Source organism: Phyllostomus hastatus, unplaced genomic scaffold (genome assembly GCF_019186645.2).
Source record: "Phyllostomus hastatus isolate PE091 unplaced genomic scaffold, TTU_PhHast_1.1 phas_contig_34, whole genome shotgun sequence".
In the NCBI taxonomy this organism is placed as follows: Eukaryota; Metazoa; Chordata; class Mammalia; order Chiroptera; family Phyllostomidae; genus Phyllostomus; species Phyllostomus hastatus.
The window spans coordinates 38,322,115-38,348,588 of record NW_025333857.1 but is presented as its reverse complement, the minus strand read 5'-3'; the positions used below and the strand labels follow the sequence as shown (position 1 = coordinate 38,348,588).

Below are 26,474 nucleotides of genomic sequence, written 5' to 3'. Positions count from 1 at the left end.
TAGTTTCAGATCATCATGAAGGTATATTTGCTAACTGGATTTTTAACTTTTAAATACTTAGATATTTGATATGAAGGCCTCCAGTTTTACTCTCTTGCAGGCCCCACAAATGTCAGGGGTAGTCCCAATGGGAAGGTATCATGTACAGGTTTGGTAACCCGACCTTTTGAGAAAAGTCCTACCACCAAGTGCTCCACGGCAGTACTGTGTTTAAAAAAACCATGTAAGAATGTTTCCCCTTAAATACCTTTTGTTTTCACAGATCCACATATCCACAACAGTAATGAAAATACTTGTGTACTTTCTATAAATACTTTAAAAACAAGTAACAGTTAAAAATAAAAGTCAAGGATTATTGCTGTTTCTGGGCTAGCACATATAGTAGGGATAAAAAATGTGAATGCTAGAGATCTTTTCTGTCCTAGATTATTTCTGTTCTCTTTCCTTTCCCAGCCTTTGGACATCTAGATTACAAAAAAACTGCTGCTTGTAACACACTTTGTCACACACAGATGCACAAAATAGCAGTGGTTCAAATTCATTTCCACTCTTCACTATAGTCAGTTTACTCATTGCCATTTATCACTGTGGAATTTACACTTCTTCCTGTGAGTGTCTAAGAAATTTTAATTTTGGGCATAAAGAATTGTGCTTTCAAAAAAACAAATACTAGTCCAGGGCATGAAAAAACACAACTTCAGCATTCTACTTCCTTCTTAAGGCCTCTAATAATGCCTGTAACTGTTCGACTTCTGAAGCTACAGTGTATTTCTAGAAAGCTGGTACCTGAAAGAATAAAATTTCATCTGAATAGAAATGAGGCCACTTACTGACAGCAGCAACAGAAAACATTTTTTTTTAAACCAGAGAAACCAGCTGAAAAGTGAGGGTGTTCACAAATCTGACAGTAATATTTTATTTCGCTGATTCCCACAAAATACTATCTGAATGCCAGTAACAAGGCACCATCAAGACTGGGCGTCTACAGAACGTTGCCACTGGCGTGGCTGTCAGTGCTTGCTGAAGGCTCCCTGTTTGCATGTATTTGCACATCACCCCTGGCAGCGTCCTGGGAAGACTGACTTCAGAAGCTAGTCCTCCAATCATCATAAACTAGTTTTAAATGCACATTTTAAAAGAATTCAGGACTAACTGGAAGCTCGAAGAAATGAAGAGGAACAATCCATTACTGTATTTCACTCTACTCAGAAGGCAGTGTATCTCAGTTCCATATTTGAATGGGAAAATGATTGGAGGGAAGGAATTGTATCTAATCTTTCCTATGCGCCCCCAAGGAGCTAGTGCAGGCCTATTTGCCCTACAGCTGCCAAGTCAATACCTACTAACCAACTTTAAATGTTTTTAATGCACTGCTCAATTTTCAGGTTCATCTATCCACACCGACAGGTTTTAAAGTCAGAAACCATTAAAATAATAATTTCTGGTTAGTTGTCTAACAGAAAATTAGGAAAATCTCCCAGCTACAAAGGTGCAGCTGTGCCTTTTTAATGTCCAAAGGAAAGCCAGTACAGATCGGCAAGTTCTTCGTACATAAATGCTCCTCGATATTAATGACAATCAAGCAAATCAAATGGACTAGCATGCAGCACACACTTCTGTCTTAATACACTTATTAAAGAAAGTTCTCACCCTAAATATTAAACATAGGGACTACTTTCAGGATGAGACCTTTCATATGTAACATTCTTTCTGTCCTAAGAAAGAGGGTTGACATCCCCTGGCTGGCGTAGCTCAGTGGATTGAGCACGGACTGCAAACCAAAGTGTCGCAGGTTCGATTCCCAGTCAGGGTACATGCCTGGGTTGCAGGCCACGACCCCCAGCAACTGCACATTGGTGTTTCTCTCTCTCTCTCTCTCTCTCTCTCTCTCTCTCTCTCTCTCTCTCTGTCGCCCTCCCTTCCCTCTCTAAAAATAAATAAATAAAATAAATAAATAAAATCTTAAAAAAAAAAGAGGGTTGACATCCAAGCAACAATGCGGGGGATGGGGGAGTTAGGAGGAGGAGAAAAAAAAGGAAGAAAAGAGAAGGGAATTGAAAATAACAAGGGTGAGCAAAACGGTTTACAAGTGAGCATCTGGCAGGGACAGGAGGAACTGCACAGTCTGGACAGGGCGCTGCAGTCAGGGGGAGGGTGCCGGTTTGAAAATGGAGGGAGGGGCAGGAAAGGGGAAGAATTGACAGCGATCCTACTTCGGAGGTGGGGGAGTAACTATCCAATACAAGTATTGCTCCTGAGTGCTTCTCTATTTAGTCAGTTTGCTCCATTTTCCCTAGAATAAAAATGTTACCAGTTTAGTTTAAAATTTCTCTAACTAAGGTCAGACTAGAATACTACCAGATTTATCAAAACAGATCCCAGCCAAAGCATCCAATTCAGGAGTCTCATTCACGTAGTCCTAAATGGTTTGGTTATAATCCTGGGGTGGAGGTCCCCCAAGGTCCCCCGAGGCTGGCACAAAGGTATAGAATATAACTCAGAGACCTTTCAAGTCCTGATAACTGTGGCATAAACACAAGTGATTATTTCAATTTTCTCTAAAGATTATTTTTTCAGGGCAGCCCAATAAACCCAATAATGCTCAGATTTACTAAAAATTTTTTTTTATTTATTTCCCCATGCACCAGAAAGTAAGCTAATAATGTCCTACTGAGAGTGCTGTCAGGCCAGATCCCTCCACTGCCACATGCACTACCAGGATAAATCTCCCTGCACTTGCCATTCCACCATCCACTTTAGGGCAAGGCCCTGGGGACTGATCCAGATTACCCCTCCACACACGGTGTCACAGGCACAAGCCCGAGTGGCCCAATCAGTGCCAAGAAAAGAACAAACTAAAAAAGATTAATTCACAGATGTTCATGCATTTCACATACACTGTGCCCCATGGTCCGTTGCTAGGGCAACGGGAGACCACCAGTGCGCGCTTTATTGGCTTTATGAAGTGCGTCTCGGGGACCATAGACCGAGAAATGCTGCATAATAATAGTGTAGCTTTTCTGAAGCCTTGTTTTGTGTTTATGCACATTTAACCTTCTGAGTATTATAAAGAGCATCATTACACATAGCCTTCAACCCTCCCACCCCCACCTCCAAACTGCCTCAACTTTCTCTCTAGAAACATTAAAATGCACCTCCTGGGGGTCCATTTTGGGAAGATCCACATTAAGCTGCTCCACCAGTTTTGCAAGGAGAAAAGAAACCTACAACCATTTAAAGGTCACTGTGTCAATGCAGCCAACCATTATCAACCATGCCTGAGCAGTATCAAAGTTACAAATCCAAATACACACATGCCGCTTATTTTCTAGGCATCAAGAAGAACCTTGCTTTACAGTATAGGTCGTCAGTTTTCACCCGATGAAACAGCAGACCCAGCAAGCTTCTGGGGCCCAAGTCTCTCCCTATCCACTACAACTTTCTGTGTTGATGGGAATGTTCTGGATCTGCATTCGTATGGCAGTTACCACAGCCACATGTGGCTACCGAGCCCCTGAAATGTGGCTGATGCAACTGAGAAACTGGGTTTTTAAGTTTTATTTATTTAAACTAATTTAAAATAAAATAGCTCTGTGTGGCTAGTACCTACCGTACTGGACAGTGCAGTTTTAGAGGCTTACCAGACAACTATGCAGGTTTTTAAAAGTTCATACAGAAGTGTCTTTCCATGTTTTTATAGTTTCTGCTCAATTCATAAATAAAACTGTAATTCCAAGTAAATGTACACAGAACAGTGATTAGTACTGTAGCTGCTGCTCCTCACTGTGCCTGTTCCAAACAGCGCTCAGCCTCAGCAGCCTGGCTCTTTGTCCAAAAGGCCCAGGGATGAACACTGCCATCCCCTCCCCCCGAGGGTGGGAGGTTAAAATCACAAATGTCACAACTCTCAGAGCAGTAGCACAGATCAAGTGTTAATCTAAGGGAAGGGGTGGTTGAAGGGGCGCATATAGGCTGGCGGGGTGAGGGAGGATCTGGAATGAAGAGGAGAAAAATAAAAACAGTGAATAGATCAGTAGAAGCAACAGCTTACATTCAGATTCACAGGAGGAAAAACACACTGAGACAATCATTTCCTGGGAAAAGCTCAAGCCTAATGAGAATTTACTCTGCTCCTTTCTGTGACAACCAGCCCTTTGTGGCATGGGCTTCCTGACTGACAGGAACTGGGGCCGCTTAATAGGATTTCCATATTATTTCCAACACCTGCCCAGAAGTTATTTGTTTACATTGAAGGAGGCAAGATTCTCAAATCAGACATCTGCTTCTAGTTCAGGCATATCTTAGGAAACCATCTAGAAAGCTGCTTTGTTACCATGGTGACATTTTTATTTTCCTCCTTTAGTTGGCTCAAAACATTAGCATTTCCAATTTTATTTTGTTGTTTAAAAGGCCAAATGTCGCTCAAGAAAACAGAAGTTTAAAGAAAGGTAAATAAATGGAATACTCAAAATCTTCTATAATAATTAAAATGACCATAAAGAAAAACAAATAAAACCCAGGTGCTATGACATGCCCCCATGGGCTCCTCTCACTGGGTGGCATCACTAACCTGTTCACCTCTCCACCCCTCCTCGGTCCTTATATCCGAACCTTCAGCAACTTGAACAGTACCAATTTTGGAAAGATAATTCCAGAATCCTTGAGGTGTTATACAAGTAATTAGTGAGTCCATTAATAATTGGAAAAAGAATTCCTCAACCTACCCCTATCAGCATATCTTAGAAAGTTCACTTATAACAATACTTAAGATATGCCAATTTCCACCTCACTGGCTGCAATTCAGTCAGAGATAGGGTGGTGAAGGGCAGGAAAGAGTAGGCTTTTCATGAACATTCAGGGCTGAAGAGGGGGTGGAATATCAAAAAGCGCGGGGCAAGAAAGGCAGACTGCGCAGGAGTGGATCACATGCATGTGTGTGCAGTTGTTCTCCTGTTTCTCAGGAAGCACAACGGAGAGCATCACTGAACCCAGCAGGGGAGGTGGGGCTTAGCCACCAATCACCACGACCACACATAAACAGAAATTAAAGTTATAATACTAGTACTTGAAGCTTAAGTTGTTTTTTAAAGCTGTATAATTTATTACATACAGAAATAAATGGATTGGGTCTGATTAATGAATCTGATTAATTTAAAGTAATACTCTGTTCAACATTTAGATTCAATTCTAAGATTTAAAGTTTTGATCTGCCATAACTAAGCAGCATTATTTAATCTTGAAATATGATTTATTACTTTCATTTAAGAGCAAGCTTATTTAAAAGAATTACTGAGAGTCCTCAGCAAACTCCTTTCTAGTCCTCTTTCGTGAACCCAGAATTCTGTTCTGTCCTGTCCCATCCCAAGGTAGCTGCTATAGGTAATAATTAAATATGACTCCTTTTCATGTCCAAAACTATAACCCCTGTCAGTAGTGGTCTCCACATATACAGTCTTTAACCCAGAATGTATCCGAAGTACTTTAAACCATTGTAGAACAAAATACATACACTGGATAGAGGTAAGCATCGCAGCAGAAATGATTCAAGAATGCAAGAAGTAAGAGTAGTGAGCTTCTTTCTCCCTGGGTGACGTTATGATTTTTCCAGAGTGGGTTATGGGAAAATGTTAGTGTAAGAACACAGAAAAGAAGGTGAAAAATTCTTTAGAATAATTCTTTTAGGAGAATTAGCTACATTTTGAGGAGGCAATGTGAAATTCAAGTGCCAATTACAGAACCTTTATGGTGTAATATTTTTGCAAGAAATGAAATGCATTCTAATTAAGAAAATTAAAGACAATAAACATCAGGATGAAACTGTTTGTTGTAACTGAGAGGGTTCATTTACACAGGAAAAGAATTAAATCACTCTGGCCAAAAATCAGTGGAAGGCAGTCCCCACAACCAGCCTGCCCTGTAAATTAATACTCGTTCTGCTCCAATGACTGCTGCAGGGGGCTCAGCGAACCCCCACTCACTCACACTCACCACCTGAGGATCAGCTATGCCCTACAGATATTTATTCATCTGTTCCACAAACAATTACAACATATTTCCTGGAATGAGGGCACCTGTTACATTTCACACAGCTTACATGCCCAGGGGCAGGTATCAATTAATGCGGAACAAAGTGCTGCATCATAAACCCACAGAATAAAAACTTCCTGATTGTCTTTGATAAAGTAATTCTAAATAGTAAATTACATGGTAGAAACAAATCCTTCTACGTGAAAAAGCAACAGTAGTGTGAAACATTTAATTTCAAATTACCATCTTGTTTTAGAAAACTGAAGGAGTTAAACATTAAATGCTTAAAAGTCCTAACTTAAAACATTAAACTGTTCCCCTACAACCCAACACTCAAAATGAAATATAACTACCATTGTGTTTATTTTGCTTAATGATATGGCCAACTTTACTGCAGAAACATACCCTTTGGTGTAAGATTTTTATTGTAAAATTCAGTAACATAAGGACACATCTACATTCCAAACACCTGAAAAAATGCCTAGAGTAGAAGCTCTGGGATCCAGGAGCTTCACTTGCCCATTAATACACAGCTAACCTAGAGGAAAAGAGAGGATTTCTAGCAGAAGTCAAGATCTTCCTAATTCTATTACAATTGCCTTCTCAAACTATTCCTTGATTTGTCTTCCTACGCAGTTCCACAAAGAAGATTGATTCTTGTCTTCAAGGAGCTAAAAAGTTAGTGGGAGAGAACTTTACTCTGTTGGGAAACAGGTATCAGAAACACCACTTATAAGGAAATAATATTACTTAATGTATTTTAAAAACCCTACTTAAAAATGTATTTTAAAAGCACATCTTAAAACAATACTTAGTTTGGAAAGTGGAGTTGAATTTCAAACATATCACAGTCTGTGTTCAAAGGTTAAAGGATACAAAAAGAATTCTATTTATCGATGATCGGCATACATTTCTGAACATTTTACTCCCTTAGTTATTGGAAAACTTCCTTAAACTGTTCATCACCAACATGTAAGTGCAAATCTAGACTTAGTTCTTCTCCCCACGTGGTTATTCCGCTCCTGCTGGCCCCCCTTTCCTCCTTAAGTGGTTTCTTCTGGTATTCTCCCACACAGTACCTGCTGAGGGGTTCAATGTATTCTAAGGCATACTCTTTTTCGGACTACTGTTATTCCTTTGAAACGGAAGGAAAAATGAGAGTGGGTGGACAAAGTCTCATAAGATCCCGGAATACAACCCTGACCATTAAGTCTTGATTTACAAAGTGAAGGGCCAAACAGGAGTAATCCTTCTGTTAATTCAGACTGAGAACCTACTTTCACCTGTAACACAACCGGTAAGAGCAAAGGTCCTTTCATGGTCTGAATCACACACTTCAATGTGAACTAATTCCCCACTTGATAAACCTTTATTACAAACAAGAATAACTGAACAGACAAGGAAAGCAAGGCATGATGTTTTAGCCATGTGCATAGAATATACACCGAAATATAGTTGGGGTAGAATAAACAGGCATTGCCTTAGAACAAGTAATGAGTGGATCGTTATGAAAACCCTTAAACAAAAAAGAATCACAGAGGAGGGGAAAACACTTAGCATATACACTCATAGGAAAGTACTCAGTTTGAAAAATAACTATGTATGTTAATATGTTTAAGTATGCCATTCATACTTATACTAGCAAGAATTACAAGAGCTATAAAATTCAATATTGGCAGATTGTGTGGAAACATTGCACTTCACATTTTAAAATGGTGCAGTGTTTCCGGAGATAAATTTGGCAATGTGCATGTCACCAAAAATGATCATACTCTTCAACGGCCACACAGCACTTTGGGGAAGATATTCCATAATAAAAATAAAACCACCACCACCTAGAGGTAAAAAAAATGTGCTTATGTTTTAGTCTACAAATAAAACATGGCAAATCCCTCACAGATCTGACTTGAGGACGTTAATGCATTCAGGAGGACTGTGTAGATACATATAAAAGGACTTAGGAAGTAATAAAGCATACAAAATTATTGCAAGTTGGGAGAGGCCATGGAAGTAATCAATAGCTGGTGATAGTGAATTCTGCGTTTTATATTACAAGCTGGTCTTGATTTTGGTGCCTATTTTCTTTGCTAGATGGTAATAGAATTCTGTAAACATTTTCAGGGTGGGGGTGGTGGAAATTAGAACTAATTTCTCAACTTCAAATTCCTACCAAGTTTTAGGTGGTGTGCCCTTCACAGCTGTGAATAATTACCCTCATTCCAGCCCTGCGGATGAAAACTGGCAGTGATGTGAGGACACTAATGACTCCTCTTCATGACCTGGTACCTCAAGCAACTTCGAAGCAACTGGCAGTATGCAGGAATCTCCTCTCTGCCACCACTTCGTAGCCAACCAACTTGGTAGGAGTGGTGGGCAGAGGGAAGGTTCCATCACCCCAGCACGCATTTCCTGGTTTCACTTATGTCTTTTCATGGAGTGGGAAAAGTAGTTCTAAACCCTCCAGAAAGCTGTGAGAAAGCCCCCACCCAGAAAAGAAAAGTGGGAACCTAAATATTTTGGAGGCCTTTTAAAGAGCTTTGGGCTTTTCACCCTACCACTAAGCAACAGAGTGGATCATGGTCCATTTCTTGCCATTTTCAGACTCCAAATCTGGGGCTCACTGCCAGTCACAAAGGAGTCACTGGATAGCCAAGTGACACACAGGTGTCAATAACCCTAGAACACACACCATTCTGGTTGCTCATCACCAAATCAGTTAATTCTTGGGTTCCTACAGTGCTTTTTCCTTTAGGTCCATATTTACATCCACCACCATTGTTGAAAAACTTCAGATACAGGTCTGCAAATAACAGGCTTAGGAATGAACTTGGCTACTGAAGCTGTAGAAAACAAGATCAATAAAGCCAATAGCGTGTGGTTTACTGGCCACAGAACTACCTAGGAGAGAAAGGAAAAGAAGGAAAAAGCCAAACAAACACTTACACAGGAGAGATTTCTTTCACTTTACTTGACATCTAAAGTTAAAGCACTTTAATTGCCTAAATCTTTACATTAACTTCAAATTTATATTTTATAAGCTATTCTAAAATCTGCCCTGTTTAATAATCTGTAACATCAAGAAAGCATTTCAAGTGTCGCTCATAATTAAACCCATCCATAACCTTGTATAAATCAAAATTTTGCTACCATATCAAAATGTTACACTGGGGCTGTATAACACTGCCCACATCCTCATTACATGCAACACTAATTACTACCAGCAGATTCAGAATTTTCTGCACATTAGAGGCTTTTAGAGGAGCTATAAAAAATTTCAGGCACCATTAATTTAAATTTGTATTGAAATTTCCTTTTGACAGATGGCCAAAAATTACTTATTATTTAGAGTACCAGAGCTGCCTGTTTGCACATTAGAAGAGGAAAGGGAAAAATTAAAAGCAAGAAGGAAATTTATGTCACATTCATTACCTGTTAAATGTTAAGGAGCATTATCCTGCATGAATAAATTAATTCACACAAGCCTGACTCCAGCTGCAGGCAACCGGCACACTTGGGCTGATAAAAACCATCTCAAGTCACACAGCGGAAATCACAGAAAGCCCCTTTTAACCAGGAATCACTTACAGGAGGATGAAGACGATCGATGGAACAAGCAACTAACTGCTTCTTTGAGCACCACAGAACACGGCTACAAAAATTAGCAAACTACTTCACCTTTCAAAGCCACAGGACAGCCCTAAACGTGACACAACTTCAAATTTGAGAATGGACACCTCCCCCCTAAATCGATTTACACTGTAGCTAGCATTCCATAATAAGTCAAACCAAAATCATCCACCTCTATTTCCTTTTTGTTTTTCCCCTGGCTTCCAGCTATATAGACACTCACTCCCAGACTCATACTGAATGATTATAGATGATTTCAAAATACACCCTACTCTGGCATGAGGGAATATAAAATGTAATTGACACAAAAGTGTGCACTGAAGTGTAAATATTTTCACAGTCTTCTGGGATTGGGGCAGGAGAGGAGGCTTTTGTTTAGTTCACTGGCCTGCCTAAAGGTATGTATTTATCATAAGAAGGCAGGGAATGTTTACATTATGGCCTCAGAATAACTAGACAGGATTTCCAATGGCTGCTATCAGCTAATCCTGGTCAATGCATTTACTTACTACTTCCTAAGTACACAAGGGAGGAACACTTACTACCCTCTAAGAATGCTTTTTAATCTAGGTATTGATATGTATATTACACAACAAAATACACAACTGTAAATGCATAATTAAATAATTCAATGTGTGCAGTTCCAATTGTAAATGTTGACATTTCTATGGGCATGCAGATGCCCTTTCAAATTACAAAGAATCTTGAAGGGTAAAACAGATTAATTATTATTTTCCATTATTTAAGAGCTTTGGAAAAAACCCTACTTCCCTTTTATTGTAAAAGGGCAGAAATAAAGAGGTATTCAAAGTGACAGCACAGGTGAATCCAAGGGAAGATTTCAGTCTTTATGTGCATTAATGTCATTAAAAACTGCAAGAGATGTAATTGCTTATGGTCCAAAACATTCAAGTGTAAAATACATAAGAAACTGACAGCATCTGTACTTCCATCAACACCTAAGAAATGTCCTTTCCTTCCTAATCTATACAAAATACAACATACAATATAATTATGCATTATGAGTAGCATATTTACATTGTGCCTGGCTCAAAAGTGATCAAGTGATTTCCATATTTTACTCATTTCCTGCCATGGTAGCCTGTTTTTCTTATTTGCTTACTATGGTATATAAATTCAGGCATCCTTAGCATATCCCATATTCTGGCGTTACACAAGCAAATCCAAATCATTAGGCCCTAAATACTTTTCCTCTTTCCTGAAAACTTGCCTGTAAAGAGATATAGAAGGCAGATAAGACAGATGCAAAACTTAAGGAAAATAACTTGCTATACTAGAAACCAAGATTTTATCGAATTAAAAAAAGTTCTCTCTGAAGAAAAATGCTTTTAAACAAATGTTTTGATAAAGAGTTTTGTAGGATGAAACTGTTTTCCAAAATATAAGAGTCATGCGTATTTCCTTATGAACAAATTTATTATTTATTTCTTTTTCTTATTATTTATTTAGCTTATATCCAAAGCCTGAGGAAAAGCAGTAATTTTTTTTTCACATACCAAGACAATAAAATGAGCATTGCAAGCCAGATCATAAAATTCAATCTGGGTCTACAAATCTAATTCTGATAGAGAAATGGAACCAATATTTTCAAAAATCTCAACCACACAACTGAAGTATTCCAAAAATGCAGTTAACCACTATTTGGTAAGGCCTACCAAATCACTCTCTAAATCTCCAAGAATTCACTACTAGATACATTCAGATCACTCTGAGCCCCTTGAGCCATCCCTTCACCTGTGAATTTGAGGCCTACCTTGATGGAGTCTCTGTCTACAGGCAAAACAGCAACAACACACGCAGATCAAGTGGTGGGAAGAAGGAAAAAAGAGAAGTACTAGTTAGTTTACATAAAATCATACATTTATCAAATTTGATCCCTGCTAAATAATAAATGGCACAGATGTCAAATTTGCTGTAAAGTTAATTATTAATACTACTCAAGCAGATTCACAAAGTGCAAATCTACCTTTAACACAATTTCAGTAACCAAAGGTGAATATTCCTATTATTGATACTTCTTATCAACTTTCACACTTATAAAAGTATTTATAATTATGCCTTAGCTCTGAACCATAGCATTAAAATAACTAGACGCCAAATATCACAGTGCTTCGAACATCAGAGATGGGAAATTTATTTTATGTGATAAGTATCATTTGCCCAGGATTATAATTCACAGTAATGACACTGCAACAGGAGTAGATAAGAAGTTTTAATTATGAGTCACACCCTTCCAACCAACGAACCACCCATGTGCTAAGTAAGTTTCCATAAAGGAATGCTGGGAGACTTTTTCATTTGCTTTTCTGCCATTAACTAATAAAAATTATTATTAAGTGCCATACGAACATACAGTCACATCAAAATGTCTCTGTACCATCATCTACTTTAGTGAAGACAGGAAACCAACCTAGAAGGAGCAGTACTAGTCTTTGTATCAACTACGCTGCACAAACAATTGTGTTCTTACAGGAAGAACTAAGTTCATTTCATGCTTCTAATCAGACTGGATGAGACAGATAGTTAAACCAACAGGTTTCACTCATGTGGGCTGTTTTCCCAATTACTAAGACTACTAAAATTGTTTCTTACCTGTGAGATTTTTACTGCACTATATAGGCTGATCTGATTTATAAATTATAATTATTGATTCTGTCAAACTATAAGGTGAGCCTTTATCTCCAAGTCTCTCCCAAAAATAGGTTTGGTCAAACCTAGTGATACTCATTATTTCAAACACAAAGCATCGTGGGATTTCATTACTAATTTAGACTCGGGGAACATAGGCGGTAGTAGCAAGGGAAGGATCAAAGACAATAACCAAAAAACAGAACCCCTTGTTTTTAAGGAGTGCATTAACTCTTGCCAACCACTAGGACATCATTTGGCAAAAGACTGCTTCTAAAAATTAATTTACCTTCCAGCAGAAATCCTTTGTTTAGTCCATGGGAAATTAAGTAGAGAGAGAGAAAGAGATAGAGAAAGAGATAGAGATAGAGAGAGAGAGAGAGAGAGAGAGAGAGAAAGAGAGAAGAGGAATAAAAACAGTGGCATCCAGAACCTACCCTCAGCAGCAGGTAGATAATATCAGGCTGACCTCCTGAGAGAATCGCTCACCTCTTTGGTGATCATTGTCATGGTGCTTCTTCTCATCTTTAATTGGAAGGTGGGACTGGCCTCCCAGGGCACTGGAGAGGGCCAGAAGGCCGGCACTGCTACCAATGGGTGGAATGGCAGGGGGCTGAAGCCCCGAAGGGTGTGGGGTCAGAGGCACAGGCAGACCATGTCCATGTGATAAATGCTGGGCCTGGAGTTGTTGCTGCTGTGAGAAATGAGACAAAGATATTGAACTTGTTCCCTATATCTGCATCCCCACCCAAAAAAATAAAAGGAGAGAAAACATGTACAACAAAATCATGGAAAACCCAGGACCCATGAAGGATTGATTAAATAAATAAATACATAAATAAATATTTAAAGGGGAGGGAGGGAGATGCTTAATGAAGAAATGCTGTCTTTTTGACTTAGACTTGGGGGTTTTGCAATCGTCTAAGTAACTTTTAATAGCTGAAATTCAGATTTCTTTAATAAAGCACCTGCATTTTATTCTCCAAAACATATCATGCATTTCTAATCAAAACATATATGTGACTAACTGTTAAAGCAGTTATGTTGAACAAAAAAAGCTGAAAATTGAGAAAATTAGTGTTAAACAGTTCTCCCAGAACCACTGCACAGCATGCAGCGAGAGTTAATTTGAAAGAGAAAACCTGAATTAACAACCCAGAAAAGGAAACTGGTTGCAGCCACCGTTTTAAGCCCCTTTAAGTGTCCTCAGCGGTACTTGAGCAAATTACTAAAGAAAATCTAATGTAGCAAGGCTTGGGTCCTCCTGTAGGCTTGCTCAATAATGCTGAAATAATTGGGCACTCTGTGCACGTTTAGTGATGCTCGAATGAAAAGCTAGAGGCCTGCCCTTGTACGCTTCTCCAGCAGCCGCCTCTATGTTGTGACAGGTTTATCTGAGTGGGACTGTGATGCATGCACCAGTAACTGTGCTGACAAGAGTTTAAAGTCATTTTTACCAGCACACTGCCGACACATGGAGAAAGCCCTCAAGAGGCTGGAATGGGAGTGCTTGACCTCAGCAGAGGCCGCCTCAAGATCGAGGCCGCATCAAGCTTGGCTGTGGGCGGCCCTGCTGCCTCTTCCAGTGGAAGGGAGTAAGGGGGGGCTGACAGGCGGGTGCTGAGTTAACATATCCCTCAACAGAAATCCCTTCAACTCAGACCCTCTCTGCTTAACAATGTTCTATGAGAATAACTGCTGAGAAATTCTCTAACTTCTACAGTGATCACATTTAAATTAATGCCTTTTAATACATCACTTGTCAGGCCCATACTCTGATACCCTAATAGTCTCTCCTCTAATTTTCTAAGCAGGATTTCATAAAGCAGCTTATTGACAAATGTGTGGGGTGGCAAACACTGCTCCCCTTCACTGGTAAGGAGGATCCCAAAATGCTTTTACTTTCAAAGAAGATACTTCAAAGAAAAAAGTGAACATTTTTCCCCTCCCCAAATTACTTTCATTTCCTTCCTCTTCCCCTCTACATGTCTTCCTGTGTCAGACTATAAAAGTCAAAGCACAGCACTAATTACTAGCTCTTTTCTCCAACTGACCTGCACCTATTTTCTGGCTACATGCACTTAGAATATTGTAATAAAGTCCTAGCACTTTCAAGGCAAGCTGACACACACAAACTGGAAAAATCAGTGCAATGACCCAGACGTTCCACCCCGCAATGCCCAAGCCCAAGTCCCGCCAGAGCATTACCTAAGTGCCTGCTTCAGAATAATTACTTCTTCATTTGTGCAGTCCAAATCGTGTTCATAATTCTGTATGTACTGTTACGGAGTTGTGACCAAGGACTATGAGCACACAGTCACGTTTTCTAAATGTGTTGAAAATAACGTCTATGAAGAAAACAAGGCCTTCAGGTAAATATACAGCAAATTTATTTCAAGGCCTTGTTTAACTGAAATTGCCAGAGAATTGCCCCAATTCTTCCTCCTCTAAATCCCCTAACTTTGTATGTACAGTTTGGGCGCGTGGCTACTTTCTACCTCAGATCAGAGTTCAGTTGGCAAGCCCTTATTAAGAACGTGCATGTATGTCTCTCTTATCACCTTTCCTAGACTCCAAAGCTCTGTGAGAATTTACATCTGACACAAACCCTAGTTAACTAAAAGGCACTGAGACGTTCATATATCTGAGTAATTTAAAAATGTCTATTTCTTCAGACATTTAAAAAAACAACAAAAACCCTCAGCCAAAAGCAATACCTTCAGAGATTCAGGTGCTTCATTTTTATTTTTCTCTTACAGGGCAAAAAAAAAAGGTGGGGCACCAAGAGGCTCATTTTTCCATCTACCAGGAAATTTTCAAAGGCAGAAAACATACCCCTAGTCTGCTGTTGCACATTCCATTCATAGTGAAGATTCCTGGGATCCTCACTTGTGTTTGATTCTGCCTCAGAACAGCGGCTACACTACCCTGGTCCTCCTCCTCCCCTACGCCTTAGGAGAGTAGGGCTTCCTTTCCCTCCAAGGTGCCTCCTTCCTCACTTGCAAAAGCAGGGTCATCTTTTTCCTCTTATTTTATTGCTGCGTCAGTTTCTGCATCTGCCCCCCACCCCTAATCTTCAGTTGTTCTGTCACTGATTTTGTCCCTCTACTTGCAGGTTTAATTACAGGGTCTCTAATGTTCTGCTTAAGATGAACTGCCTATCTAATGCCAAAGGAACATGAGGTAGCATTTTTTCAGGAGGGAAGAACACTATTATTTTAATCACATTTTGTGTCCTTCACTGCCCCTAACACAGTGCCTTGCACATTAATTGGCACTTGATAAATGTTTTTAAATTTAATTAAAATAACCTTCCTTTGCCCTTTTCGGCTACTGCCCTGTGTACATATCCTTGCCTTTGCACAGCCTAACTTTTTCTAAAAGTAGATTTGCTGCCTCCACTTCTCAACAACCCCCTTTTGTGTGTGCGCGCACACACACACACACCCTTGCTCTTCAATTCCTGTAAGCTGGATGCCAGGCCCACCATTCTCCTAAAACTGATTAACCATTCGGACAGCAAACACTTCAGCATTTCAGTCATCCTCTCTGACAAATATGCAGTCAGAGACAGCATGCCCTCCTGCTGAAATTCTCCTCCCACTGCCTCAGGAACGCTGTAATCGTCAAGGCCGCTCTTTCCTCTCTCACTGTGTCCACTAGACTTCCTTCTTGGCTTTTTCTTCTCCTGCTCACCAAAGAGGATGGGCCCTAAACTTCCTGCTCCTTTCCCATGCTCTAACTTCTCACCAGCCAATTCTAATGGGAAGTCCTGCTTTTCCTGAAAATGAAAACAATTAACACAATTCCCCTAAGTTACTTCCACCAGGTCAAGATGTCACTCAGTCACCATCAATTCATTTTTCTTCTGTGATCCTATATCCATAATCACTAACTCCTGTCAATTCTCAATTCCTTTTATTTCTACTGCCAGCGTACTAGTCAGACCCTTATCACCCCACACTTAGATCGCAACAAGTCTCCATTAGCTCATTTGGTTCCAGTGAACCCATCCTGCATCACCACAGGCAATTTGTTTTTCAAAATTCATGTCATCGCTTGTCTCTTAGAACAACCTCTCCATTACTTACGTAAGTTAGGTTGTACTCTCAACCGTCCCAGCTCAGCTCATGTTTCACCTGTTCTGCAAAGACTTCCCCAAACATCCCAAGTGTCCGCTACTTTACAGGACTCTATCATTCATTGGCACAGATGGGCTCTAAAGGTACAGTTATTCATCTTTTTATGAAGAAGAAGACCCGACTTGTCAATGAGATTGTAAGACTGGAATGAAGAAACCAGCCTCAGGCCCCTTTGTACCCTGGAAGCTAGAGCGCACTGTTTAGTGATATAGAATCTGTACTTAATGCATTTGATGAATTAAATTTCTAGTAAATATGAAGAGAGTTTCTATGTACCCTTTACTCAGATTCTACTAATGTTATTATCTTATATAACCATAGATTTTATCAAACTTTAAAAACTAACATATTATTATTAATCAAATTACAGGTTTTATTCAGATTTCCACAAGTTTTCCACTGCTGTCATGCTCTAGGATGCCATATTACATTTAAAGAGGTTCTAATTTTTCACTTATCATACCAAAATTACAAAATCCTTTCCAAGATTTTATGAATGGCAACATCCACATTATAGTCAAACTGTTTAACAGAAACCTCCTTGAATTTAGGTAAAGAAAAAAATTAGAGTAGGCTACCATAAACCATTTTACAAATCATCCATTATACATACAAAATATCAAACAAAAAAGGCACTCAGTAGGGAGTCCTATGGAAAGAATCGATTTTATCATATAAAACTATAAGATTAAATAAGTTACCAAAAGGTATATGACATAAATATAGGATAGATATACTGAAACACTAGAGTAGGCTTTAAAATGTTTACATCAATGAAACATATCACTTTCTGTATCTAATGGCCATTTTTAAGCTTTTTTTGTAAGATTTCACCTTAGAAACTACCTTAGCCATAGAGTGGCAGATGTACTTATAATTGAGAATGATTCCAAATTAGTCAATAAAACCAACTGTTTTTCAAAATTCTTGTCATCCTCATAGAGGAGGCAATTTTTAAATAAAAACACTAATGTCACCAACAACTACACTGAGCTCCATTCATGGTTTCCTCTATTATAAAAGTGGATTTATCAAGTTTCAAAAAACATTCAAGAATTCAATATAAAAAAAATCTCTATCAAGTCTTCCCATCAACACAGGCTCCCTGGAATAGGAGTCAGATTTCTGGATGGTGTTCAAGGACCTGAGAGTAGCATCACCTTTCGGACTGTCCTACAACACTGGAAAAGCTTGCTTTTTCCAAGAGCTTTAATGTTGTCCTCTGATTTCTGCCCCAACTGTGTCAATTACAGAGCAATTACCCTGCAAAGGTTTACTACTTTATCCTACAGTGGCACTAAGAAACATAAAAGAGGAAACATAAAGATGAAACATAAAGATGAAAGGAAATGTGTAAGAGCACACTCCAACACTGATTTATAACCACTACTCTAGATCAGCGAATTTCAACCATGTGCAAGAATTTTTAAAACATGCAAAACTGACAATTTAGTCATGGGCACTGACCTTTTGTTCCTCTTAGGCTGTGAAAAAAATTACAACAGCCAACATAACAGTAGCCATCAGTGTGAATGAATCAAAATTATACCTATTTTTCCCTCAGTTCAGTAAAAAAATGTTATTTTTGGCCGTGCCACAGAATTTCGTAATTAGTTTGTGTGCACCATGAGATGAAAAAGGTTGAAAATTGCTGCTCCAGATAATCATAACTAAGCGGTTTAAAAAATGTTGACTTCCGAAGGAAAAAAAAACTATTACGCCCAAGAATCAAAGAGGAGGGCATAGGCCAATTAAACATTAGTACCAATTTAACATTAAAATAAAATACTTGTCATATACTCTATGTAATCAAAACTGAAAAATTCTTCGCACTGGATTCCTAGGCCATTACTATTTTTGGGTACCTTACCACATTAAAAAGCAAACAAAAAAACTCATACCTGAAACTACAATACAAAATAAAAATCCTTTTTTCTGTTCCCTTGATTAGACATTCAAGAGAATAAACATGAAAATGGAGTGAACTTTAAACTTAAGTCAAGTACTCCATTTAGATAATTTTAAAAAGTAGCCAGTAATTATTTCTGAAAATATGTAGCAGTAATGTGGTACACACCCCTCCATTCTGTTAACAGTGTTTTACTAGAGTTTCTATCACAAAGAATTACTTCCTTGCAGTCTCAAGTTTGTACGGAAGAGTAGAAAAGGACCACTAGGCAAATCAAGTTCACAGAAAATGCCTTTTGAAATGTTGTCTTTCTTTCTGTCCTCAAAAACAGGAATTCTTTTTAATAGAATGTCCCAACTATTTGACCACAAGGGCCTGACAGGCTAACGACCAGGAAGGAGCAGAGTGAGGCCAGAGCTGTAGTCTGCACACATCCTCTGCCGTCCTGGACAACTCTGACTAGAAACCAGGCAGAGGTTTTCTTTCTACCACCCTTCATTTCTGCCATGCTATCAACAGCAGAAGAATGCTACCTCACCAAAAAAAGGGGTGGGGGGGGGGCATTTTTCTTGGAAGCAATGACACCCAGTGGCAAAGAACATACCTCTAGTTGTATCTTAGTAGGTAGGTAGGTAGGTAGGAGAGAGGGAGGGAGGAAAGAAGGAAAGAAGGAAGGAAGGAAAGGGAAGGGAAGGGGAAGGGGAAGGGGAAGGGAAGGGAGAAGGAAAGAAACGGTGAGTAAAACTATGAAACTAAAAGGGAGTGACAAATAGGACAATGAGCAAAACACAAGGGGTCTTCACTGGTAAAGTTTGAAACAATTTAAGCATCATAAAAAATAATAACTCTTTTTTTTTAAGTTTTCAGGAATGGGATCCATGGTACCCCAAGAAAAAAAGTAGGGCTGTGGCACATTCTGAAGTCAAAGCCTAGAGGATGGCTCCCAAATCCGCACTACTCTTCCAACCAGCTGGCCAAGCTGGGCGCACTGAGCTTGTGTGTGTGCCCTGAACCAACCTGGAGGCGCTGCGCTAGGAGAGAAGTGGGGGAAACTGGAGAGGAACTGGGGGAGAGGGGAAAATAGACTCTGAAATGGAGAAACAGGTGCAGCGGAGGGCCAGGGACCAGGCTGGTACCTTCACTCCCTGGGCTGAGAAGTGCCCTTTAGTCAGGACCCTGGGGGTGGGGCAGAGTCTGAGAAAGAACACCCTGGATGGCATTCCAGATCGTAAGTGGTGGCATCAGTTACCTGGCTGGAATCCTTACAATTTATGTGAGCAAGACCCAGTCATTTAAGTTGCCAAGCCTCAGTTTTCTTGTGTAAAAAATGGTAACAGTTATAAAATCTACTCCTCCAAGAATGTTGGGAGAATTATATGAGATTATGTATAAAAAAGCCCTCAGCACAGTACTTGGCAAGTAATAAACACTCAGTAAGTGGTGGCTGCTGTTACTGGAAAAAGGTGCCCAGAAGGCCATATTCCTGTACACACACACACACACACACACACACACACACACACACAATGAGGAGGGATAGGAAAAGGACTTCTTCTTTACAGAATTATGTCAATTTAAGAGAACAAAGAATTAAAAATGTACTAGTTCACTACTACTGTATTATATTAACAGCATCAACAGATGCTAAAACCCCTGGGTAAAAAAAAAAAAAGCTGCTGGAGAAAAGGTTATTTAGAGTGTCAAAGTCATCACCCCACAGATTACCTAGTTTCACCAACAATGTGATGAAACTGGAAATACACAACATCACCTAGGCAGTATTTTCACTAAAAATATTTAACCTTAATCTACATGAAAAAAACAATCAGAAAAATCCAGATTGTAGGACATCCCACAGACTGGCCTAGAGTCTTCAAAATGCCAAAGTCAGAAAGTAACATGGCTGGGGGAGTATTCTACATTAGAGACTAAAGACAGAGGATAAAAGAAGCATTTTCGAGTGCGAGTCCTAGATTGAGGGAAAACTACTATGAAGAAAAAGGTGCCACCAAGGACATTTTGAGTGCACATGGAGAAATGTGAATATGAACTATACAATGGATATATGGATGTGATATATGGATAGCATGCTCATACAGGAAAATACCCTTGTTCATATAAGGTGCACGCTGATAAGGGGTAAAATGTCTCTCTTACCCTCAAGAAGTTAAGCACAAACAAAAAGTGTATGCATGAAAGAAAAAATGGCAAACTATTAACTGGTGAGTCTAGTACACAGTATCTGTCTTATTACTCTTTACACTTCCCTATACTAGTGGGGATGGGGAAGATAAGATGTGCCATTCTAGCCAAAAGACTGGGAGTTCTTGCTTTTGATAAATATCTCTAGCAAAAGCTAAAAGTTAAGTGAATATATGGAATTAAGTAATAATAAAAAGGACAAAGACTTTTTTAACCTAGGCTTATCTGTAACTCATTCCTGATGACTTAAAACGGGAGATTTACAAGGGGAAAAACCTGCATTTACAGCAACCGAAAAAGATTACCACTGCAAGGACATTTCTCACACTGAAACCGCAGATCTCTGTGGACCTGGAGAGCCCTGGACTGGTCTTTAAGGGAACGACAGGTAACCAGAAAGCAAATCCCGTGAGTCAGTCCATGTCTTAACTTGCAGTTTAACTCACAAAGTAATAACAGCAAGAAACGAAGGGGGAAACAGTCCAGAAAACCTGATAAAATTAACTTTCCCATTGAAGATTCTATTAGAATTTTTTCTGAATTGGTTTAAAGCTTACTAGGAAAAGTATTCCTAAGCAAATTAATAATAAAAATACAACTTTCTACAGGCTTATTTGAACTATTTAAAGAATTTTTCCCAGAGATTTTAACCTTATCCTACTGAAATCAATGCTTCATTTTGTGTCCTAGTTATTTAAGTCACCAAGCTAAGGGATCATGCTCAGAAAGACTTTCTTTAGTTGCTTCAGAGTACTTAAAAGAAGTGAAGCTGCATTTAAAAAGCCTTGATCTACCTTAGGTTCTTTAGTAACCCTGTAACTGACCACAGAACTTAAGAAGCAGAATGAACCTCAGGTGACATCCAGATGAGTTGTTTTCCAACATCTTGACCACAACTCACGTGGTTCATGTATGCATTTGCATAAAATACACATGTAAATAAAACAAAAGTTTAACAATCTAAACATGAGCAGTACACCGTAATATTTTCAATATCTTCTATTGTTTAATAAAAAATGTTGACTATGGCTCACTGAATTGATTTCAGTGCACACTCATGGGTCTCATAACCTGCAATATGAAAAACACTGAACCAGCTGAGATATTGTGACTTGTAAAAAATACACATTTGGCCCTGGCTGGTGTGGCTCAGTGGATTGAGCACCAGCCTCCAAATCAAAGGGTCACCTGTTCCATTCCCACTCAGGGCATATGTCAGGGTTGCAGGCCAGTTCCCCAGTAGGGGCAGCGTGAGAAGCAACCACACACTGATGTTTTTCTCCCTTTTTCCCTCCTGTCCCTTTGGTCTAAAGATAATTAAATAAAATCCTGAAAAAAAAAGGGAAAAGAAATATACATTTAGCTATTGCCTACCATTCCTAGCACAGAGGTGTTAAAACCCTTTCAGATTTCCTGAAAGAAAGCAGTGTAGAGACTTTTTGATATGTCAATGAATTGTATACGGAAAGACACCCAAGAAGCAGGATGGGGTGCAGCTGGCTGTAGAATCTACCACGTGATTGATTATAGAGTTGCAACTTTCAGTCCTACCCCTCCCCGCCTTTCCCAAGAAAGGGAAGGGAAGAGGGGCTGGAAAATGAGTCTAGTCATCAATTACCAATGATTTCATCTAACATACCTAGGTAATAAAACCTCCACAAAAACCCCAAAAGGACAGAGTTTGGAAGCTTCCAAGTTGGTGAACACCTGGATATTTGGGGAGAGTGGTGTAAAGACAGAGGGCATAGAAGCTCCGTGCCCTTTCCCCATACCTTGACCTATGCATCTCTTCTACCTGCCTATTCCAGAATTACATCCTTATAATAAACAGGTAAGGCAGTTAGTAAAATGTTCCCCCGAGTTCCGTGAGATGCTCTAGAAAATGCAACCAAAGAAGGGGGATGCTGGCAGAACAGATGACAACCTGGACTTGCAACTGGCATCTGAAGTGGGGGTAAGGGGCAGTCTTTGTAGGGCTGAGCCCTTAACCTGTGGGATCTAATGCTATCTCCAGATAGACAGCTTCAGAAATGAGCTGAATTGTAGGATACCCAGATGGTGTCAGAGAACTGCTTGGTGGTGTGGGCAAATGCCCCTTACTGGAATTGGGTGTAGGATTTTACAGGCGAACACCAGCCCATATGAGGCCCAAGATAAAGTCATGGGAAGTTCTGTCAGCATTATGAGCGGAGCACAAGCCCCTAACTATCCAGTCCAGTGGTGAGCCACTGGCGGCACCATCAGGGCCTTTTCTAACTAGGAAGGTCTCACCATAAGAGGCAAACCATCATTCATTCCTAAGGATCAAGAGACAGCCACTCTGGGAAACGAGTTTTGAACTGAGACCTGAAGGACGAGAATGAGAGCACCTTGCAGAGAGCTGGGAGAACCGAGTCAGAGATGACAGAGACGCCTTTGCAATGGCAACGGCCCAGAACAGAAAAGGCCCTGTACATCACTACAGGAAGGAAGAAAGAGGAAGTTTGGTGGGAACCCAGTGAGCAAGGGACAGTGTGGTACAATGCAAATATTGTGGGTATCAGGTCATGGTTTTAAGAATACTGAGAGCTTTAGGCTATTTCAGGTGATTTTTTTTTTTTTGGTTTTAAGTTGGACTTGAAGTTTGTACTTAACCGGTATAAAGTGGATTATAATCATTTGTTGTCTATATGTGTTACAAATATTTTCCTTCAGTTTCAGGCTTGTCTTTTCATCCTCTTTAGGATATCTTTTGAGAAACACTTTTTAAAAATTTTAACTGAGCAATATTATCAATCTTTTTTCTTATAGTTCACTTGAGCTTTCTGTGACCCATTAAGAAATCCTTTTCTATCCCAAGATGAAAAAGAGTCTTCTCTTTCTTGGAAATTTAAAAGGTGTCTCTTCATGGTTTTCAGATAGACTTCTGTACATGAGAAAGTTGGAGGCAATTTCACTTTTAGCACAGGAATAACCAAGAAATCTTCCGCTGGTATTTACTAGTATCCACCCCACCACCCCAACAATATGCTTGCCTTTCTGACATACTGAGTGGATCTTTTTCAGAGTACTTTATTCTATTTCATTGGCCTACATAAAGACAAACAAGTCTTGAATTAATATATTATATAATGTAATTTTTTTAAATGTTCAGATGCTATGTGAAGCTGGATGTGAGAGTGGCCAGGTGAAAGGAGAAAGATCAAGCTAGGAGTTCAAATGAAAATTAAACAAAAACAAAAACAAAAAAACAAACGATGACTTGGATTAGGGCTGTGGCAGTACAAATCACAAAGAACTGAAAGAGCTGAGATAATCTGATCTTGTTGGGAACTGTCCTGCCTGGATTCAGAGGCTGTAACTCTGCTGACAGGCAAAAAGGCCCCACGGCTAGGGGACCTGGGGACCATAAGCCACTAAGGAGACAAAACTTATCCTCGCCCTGCTTGGCCCCTGGAGGACGGCTGGATCGTCAATAATGGGTACCATTCTTCGAGAAAGGAACCACCTAGGACAGGAATAGTCACAAAGGGGCCATCAGGGAAAGGACTTGGAGGATTGTGGAGAAGAGACAAAAAACCCCTCACCCCTCGGCTTTATCATAGCCTGAGTCCTCATTCTATCTGTAAAAAGTATCCTAATCTCTTGGCTGCCTTGCTTCCCCCACCTGATTCAGGTCTGAAACAATGCCAATAAGGAGTGCAGCCCTGTGCTGGACACCAGTAGTTCCCAATGAGGGGTGGCTGGGCCTAAGAAAGAACACACAAAGTCCCGTGAAACCTGCTTTGCTAAGAATGTCTTCAATTTAAATATTAAGGGTCCAAGCACAAAGTGTTTCTCAAGGTTTTACAGCCGATTGGCATCACTCTACCAGACCCTGACTCAAAAGGACCCCTGTGATCCCAGAAATGTTAGCTATAAACCATACCTCCTTTCTTTGATATGCATCCCTATGCAAACTAAACTCAGTAAAAGCCCAGAGAGAAAGGCTAAAACACCCTTCTCCTCCGAGAGGCTGGTCAGCCTTCCTCCCCAAGCAGATCATGTCTTGGTAGGAATATTCTCATCCACTGCGGCCGGGGTGGGAAGGGGGGAGCTCTGTGCAAGAAGCACCCCCCTCCCCCAGCATGAGATGGCAAGGCAAAGACATGGTTATGGAAGGAAAAGGTGAAGAGTTCAGGATATATACCTTGTAAAGTTGGGGCTGAAGTAACTGGATAGATGGAGTTACTCCCCATTTACTCAGATGGGGTGGAAGAGAGGAGGAATGGGTCTACAAATATATAATTTTTTAAAATCAATACTTTCTTTCTGTACAGCAGTGTTAGCTTCATAACTTTTAGAGTCATGACTCATAAAGATCAGAGAAGCTGTATGTTAAATGAAGACAAGCAGAATGGAAAGAAATTAAGTCAAGCATTATCCTACCAGCCAAAGAAAACTACTAATATAATGTTGATGAGTACATTCAGTATTTTTTCAATGCATATATAAACATTTTTAAATAAATGTTAACATCATGCTATCTGGTAGTATAAAATGTTTCTTTTCCTAGTGTATATCAAAGAACATTTCCCTATATCCCTAAGTAATGTTTTGACTATGTCTTTTATAATGATTGCACAATATATGCCATTGTATAGATATTATTATATGAGAGTTCAGTTAAGTGATCCTCTGCCAAAAGGTTAAAATTTAGGTTGCTTCCAATTTTGAGATATATGGTGATATATCAGTTAAGATCATTCCTCTGCAAGTTATAGAATGCCCAAATAAAGTGGGTTTTTAATCCACACATAAGTGCAGGGTTGATTGAATGGCCTGGCAATATCAAGACTCTGGGTCAACATCTTTCTGATTCTTGTGGTTTCTCTTGCAGCCTATTTCCCTTCTCACAAGATGGCTGCCACGGCTCCAAGCATTAACTCATAACCTCGCACAACCAGGTTCAAATGCAGAAGGTAAGGTAATTCTCTCTTTATGGGTCTTTGTGTTAAGAAAAAGATATTTCCTTCTATTGGGTTGGCCAGAAAGTTTGTTTGTTTGTTTTCCTGAAAGATGGTTTTAGTAATTCTTAGTTGTCTTCAACTTCATTCAAAACAATTTTGTTAAGATTATTGTGACAGCTGTCAAAGAAGTGTGCATTTAAAAAAATTATCAAAATTGTGATTTTTTGTGTAGCCATTTTAATACTGAAGATGGAAGAAAATACACAACTTTTGTCATAATGTGCTTTATTATTTCAAGAAAGCTAAAAATGCAACTGAAATGCAAAAAATGATTTGTGCAGCTTATGGAGAAGGTGCTGTGACTGATGGAACATGTCAAAAGTGGTTTGCAAAGTTCCGTGGTTGAGATTTCTCGCTGCACAATGCTCTACATTCAGGCAGACTAGTTGAAGTTGGCAGCAATCAACTTGAGACACTGAGAACAATCAATGCTATACCACGCAGGAAATAGCCAACATACTCAAAATACCCAAATCAATAGTTATTGAAGAAAATGAAAAATATGTCTTTTATTTATTTTACAAAACACACACACACACACACACACACACAAAAGCCCTAGATGAACTTTTTGGCCACCCCGATATCTCACTGACCTGCAGAGGGTCACATGCCCACAGCTCACCTGTGAGGAGGGCGGAACAGAGCACCTGGAATGTTTTACCTTCCACAGGAGAAGGTAGGCTCTCCTCTGACTACAGGAAAACACGTCCCAAAGCCTGCCTTGACACCTATCTTTGCTCTGAAGCCGTTCTGAGGCTACGGCTGAAAGAAACCCAAAAGCAACCTCTGAGCTTTCAATCCAAGTAGACAGCAGGCTTGAACTGTTTTCCTCAACAGTTTCTCTCCCAGATATTACTTTGTGCAGAGTTACGTCTAAAAATTGCTTTGGGTCAACCAGAAACACTCTGGGGAAATAAAAATTAAAAA

General features: G+C 39.6%; 1 protein-coding gene across 6 annotated transcripts in view; it reads right to left on the bottom strand.

Moving 5' to 3' along the window:
* Positions 1 to 26,474, bottom strand: part of LOC123819749 (transducin-like enhancer protein 4) — a 145,308-nt gene that overhangs the window by 57,793 nt on the left and 61,041 nt on the right. For 4 of the 6 annotated variants that reach the window (XM_045840270.1, XM_045840274.1, XM_045840272.1 and 1 more), the window contains 2 exons: positions 12,793 to 12,997; positions 11,429 to 11,445 (listed from right to left, as the gene is read on the bottom strand). In XM_045840270.1, the coding sequence (XP_045696226.1) occupies positions 11,429 to 11,445; positions 12,793 to 12,997 (222 nt within the window). The remainder of the gene's footprint in view (positions 1 to 11,428; positions 11,446 to 12,792; positions 12,998 to 26,474) is intronic. The other 2 variants (XM_045840271.1, XM_045840273.1) reach the window with 1 other exon arrangement.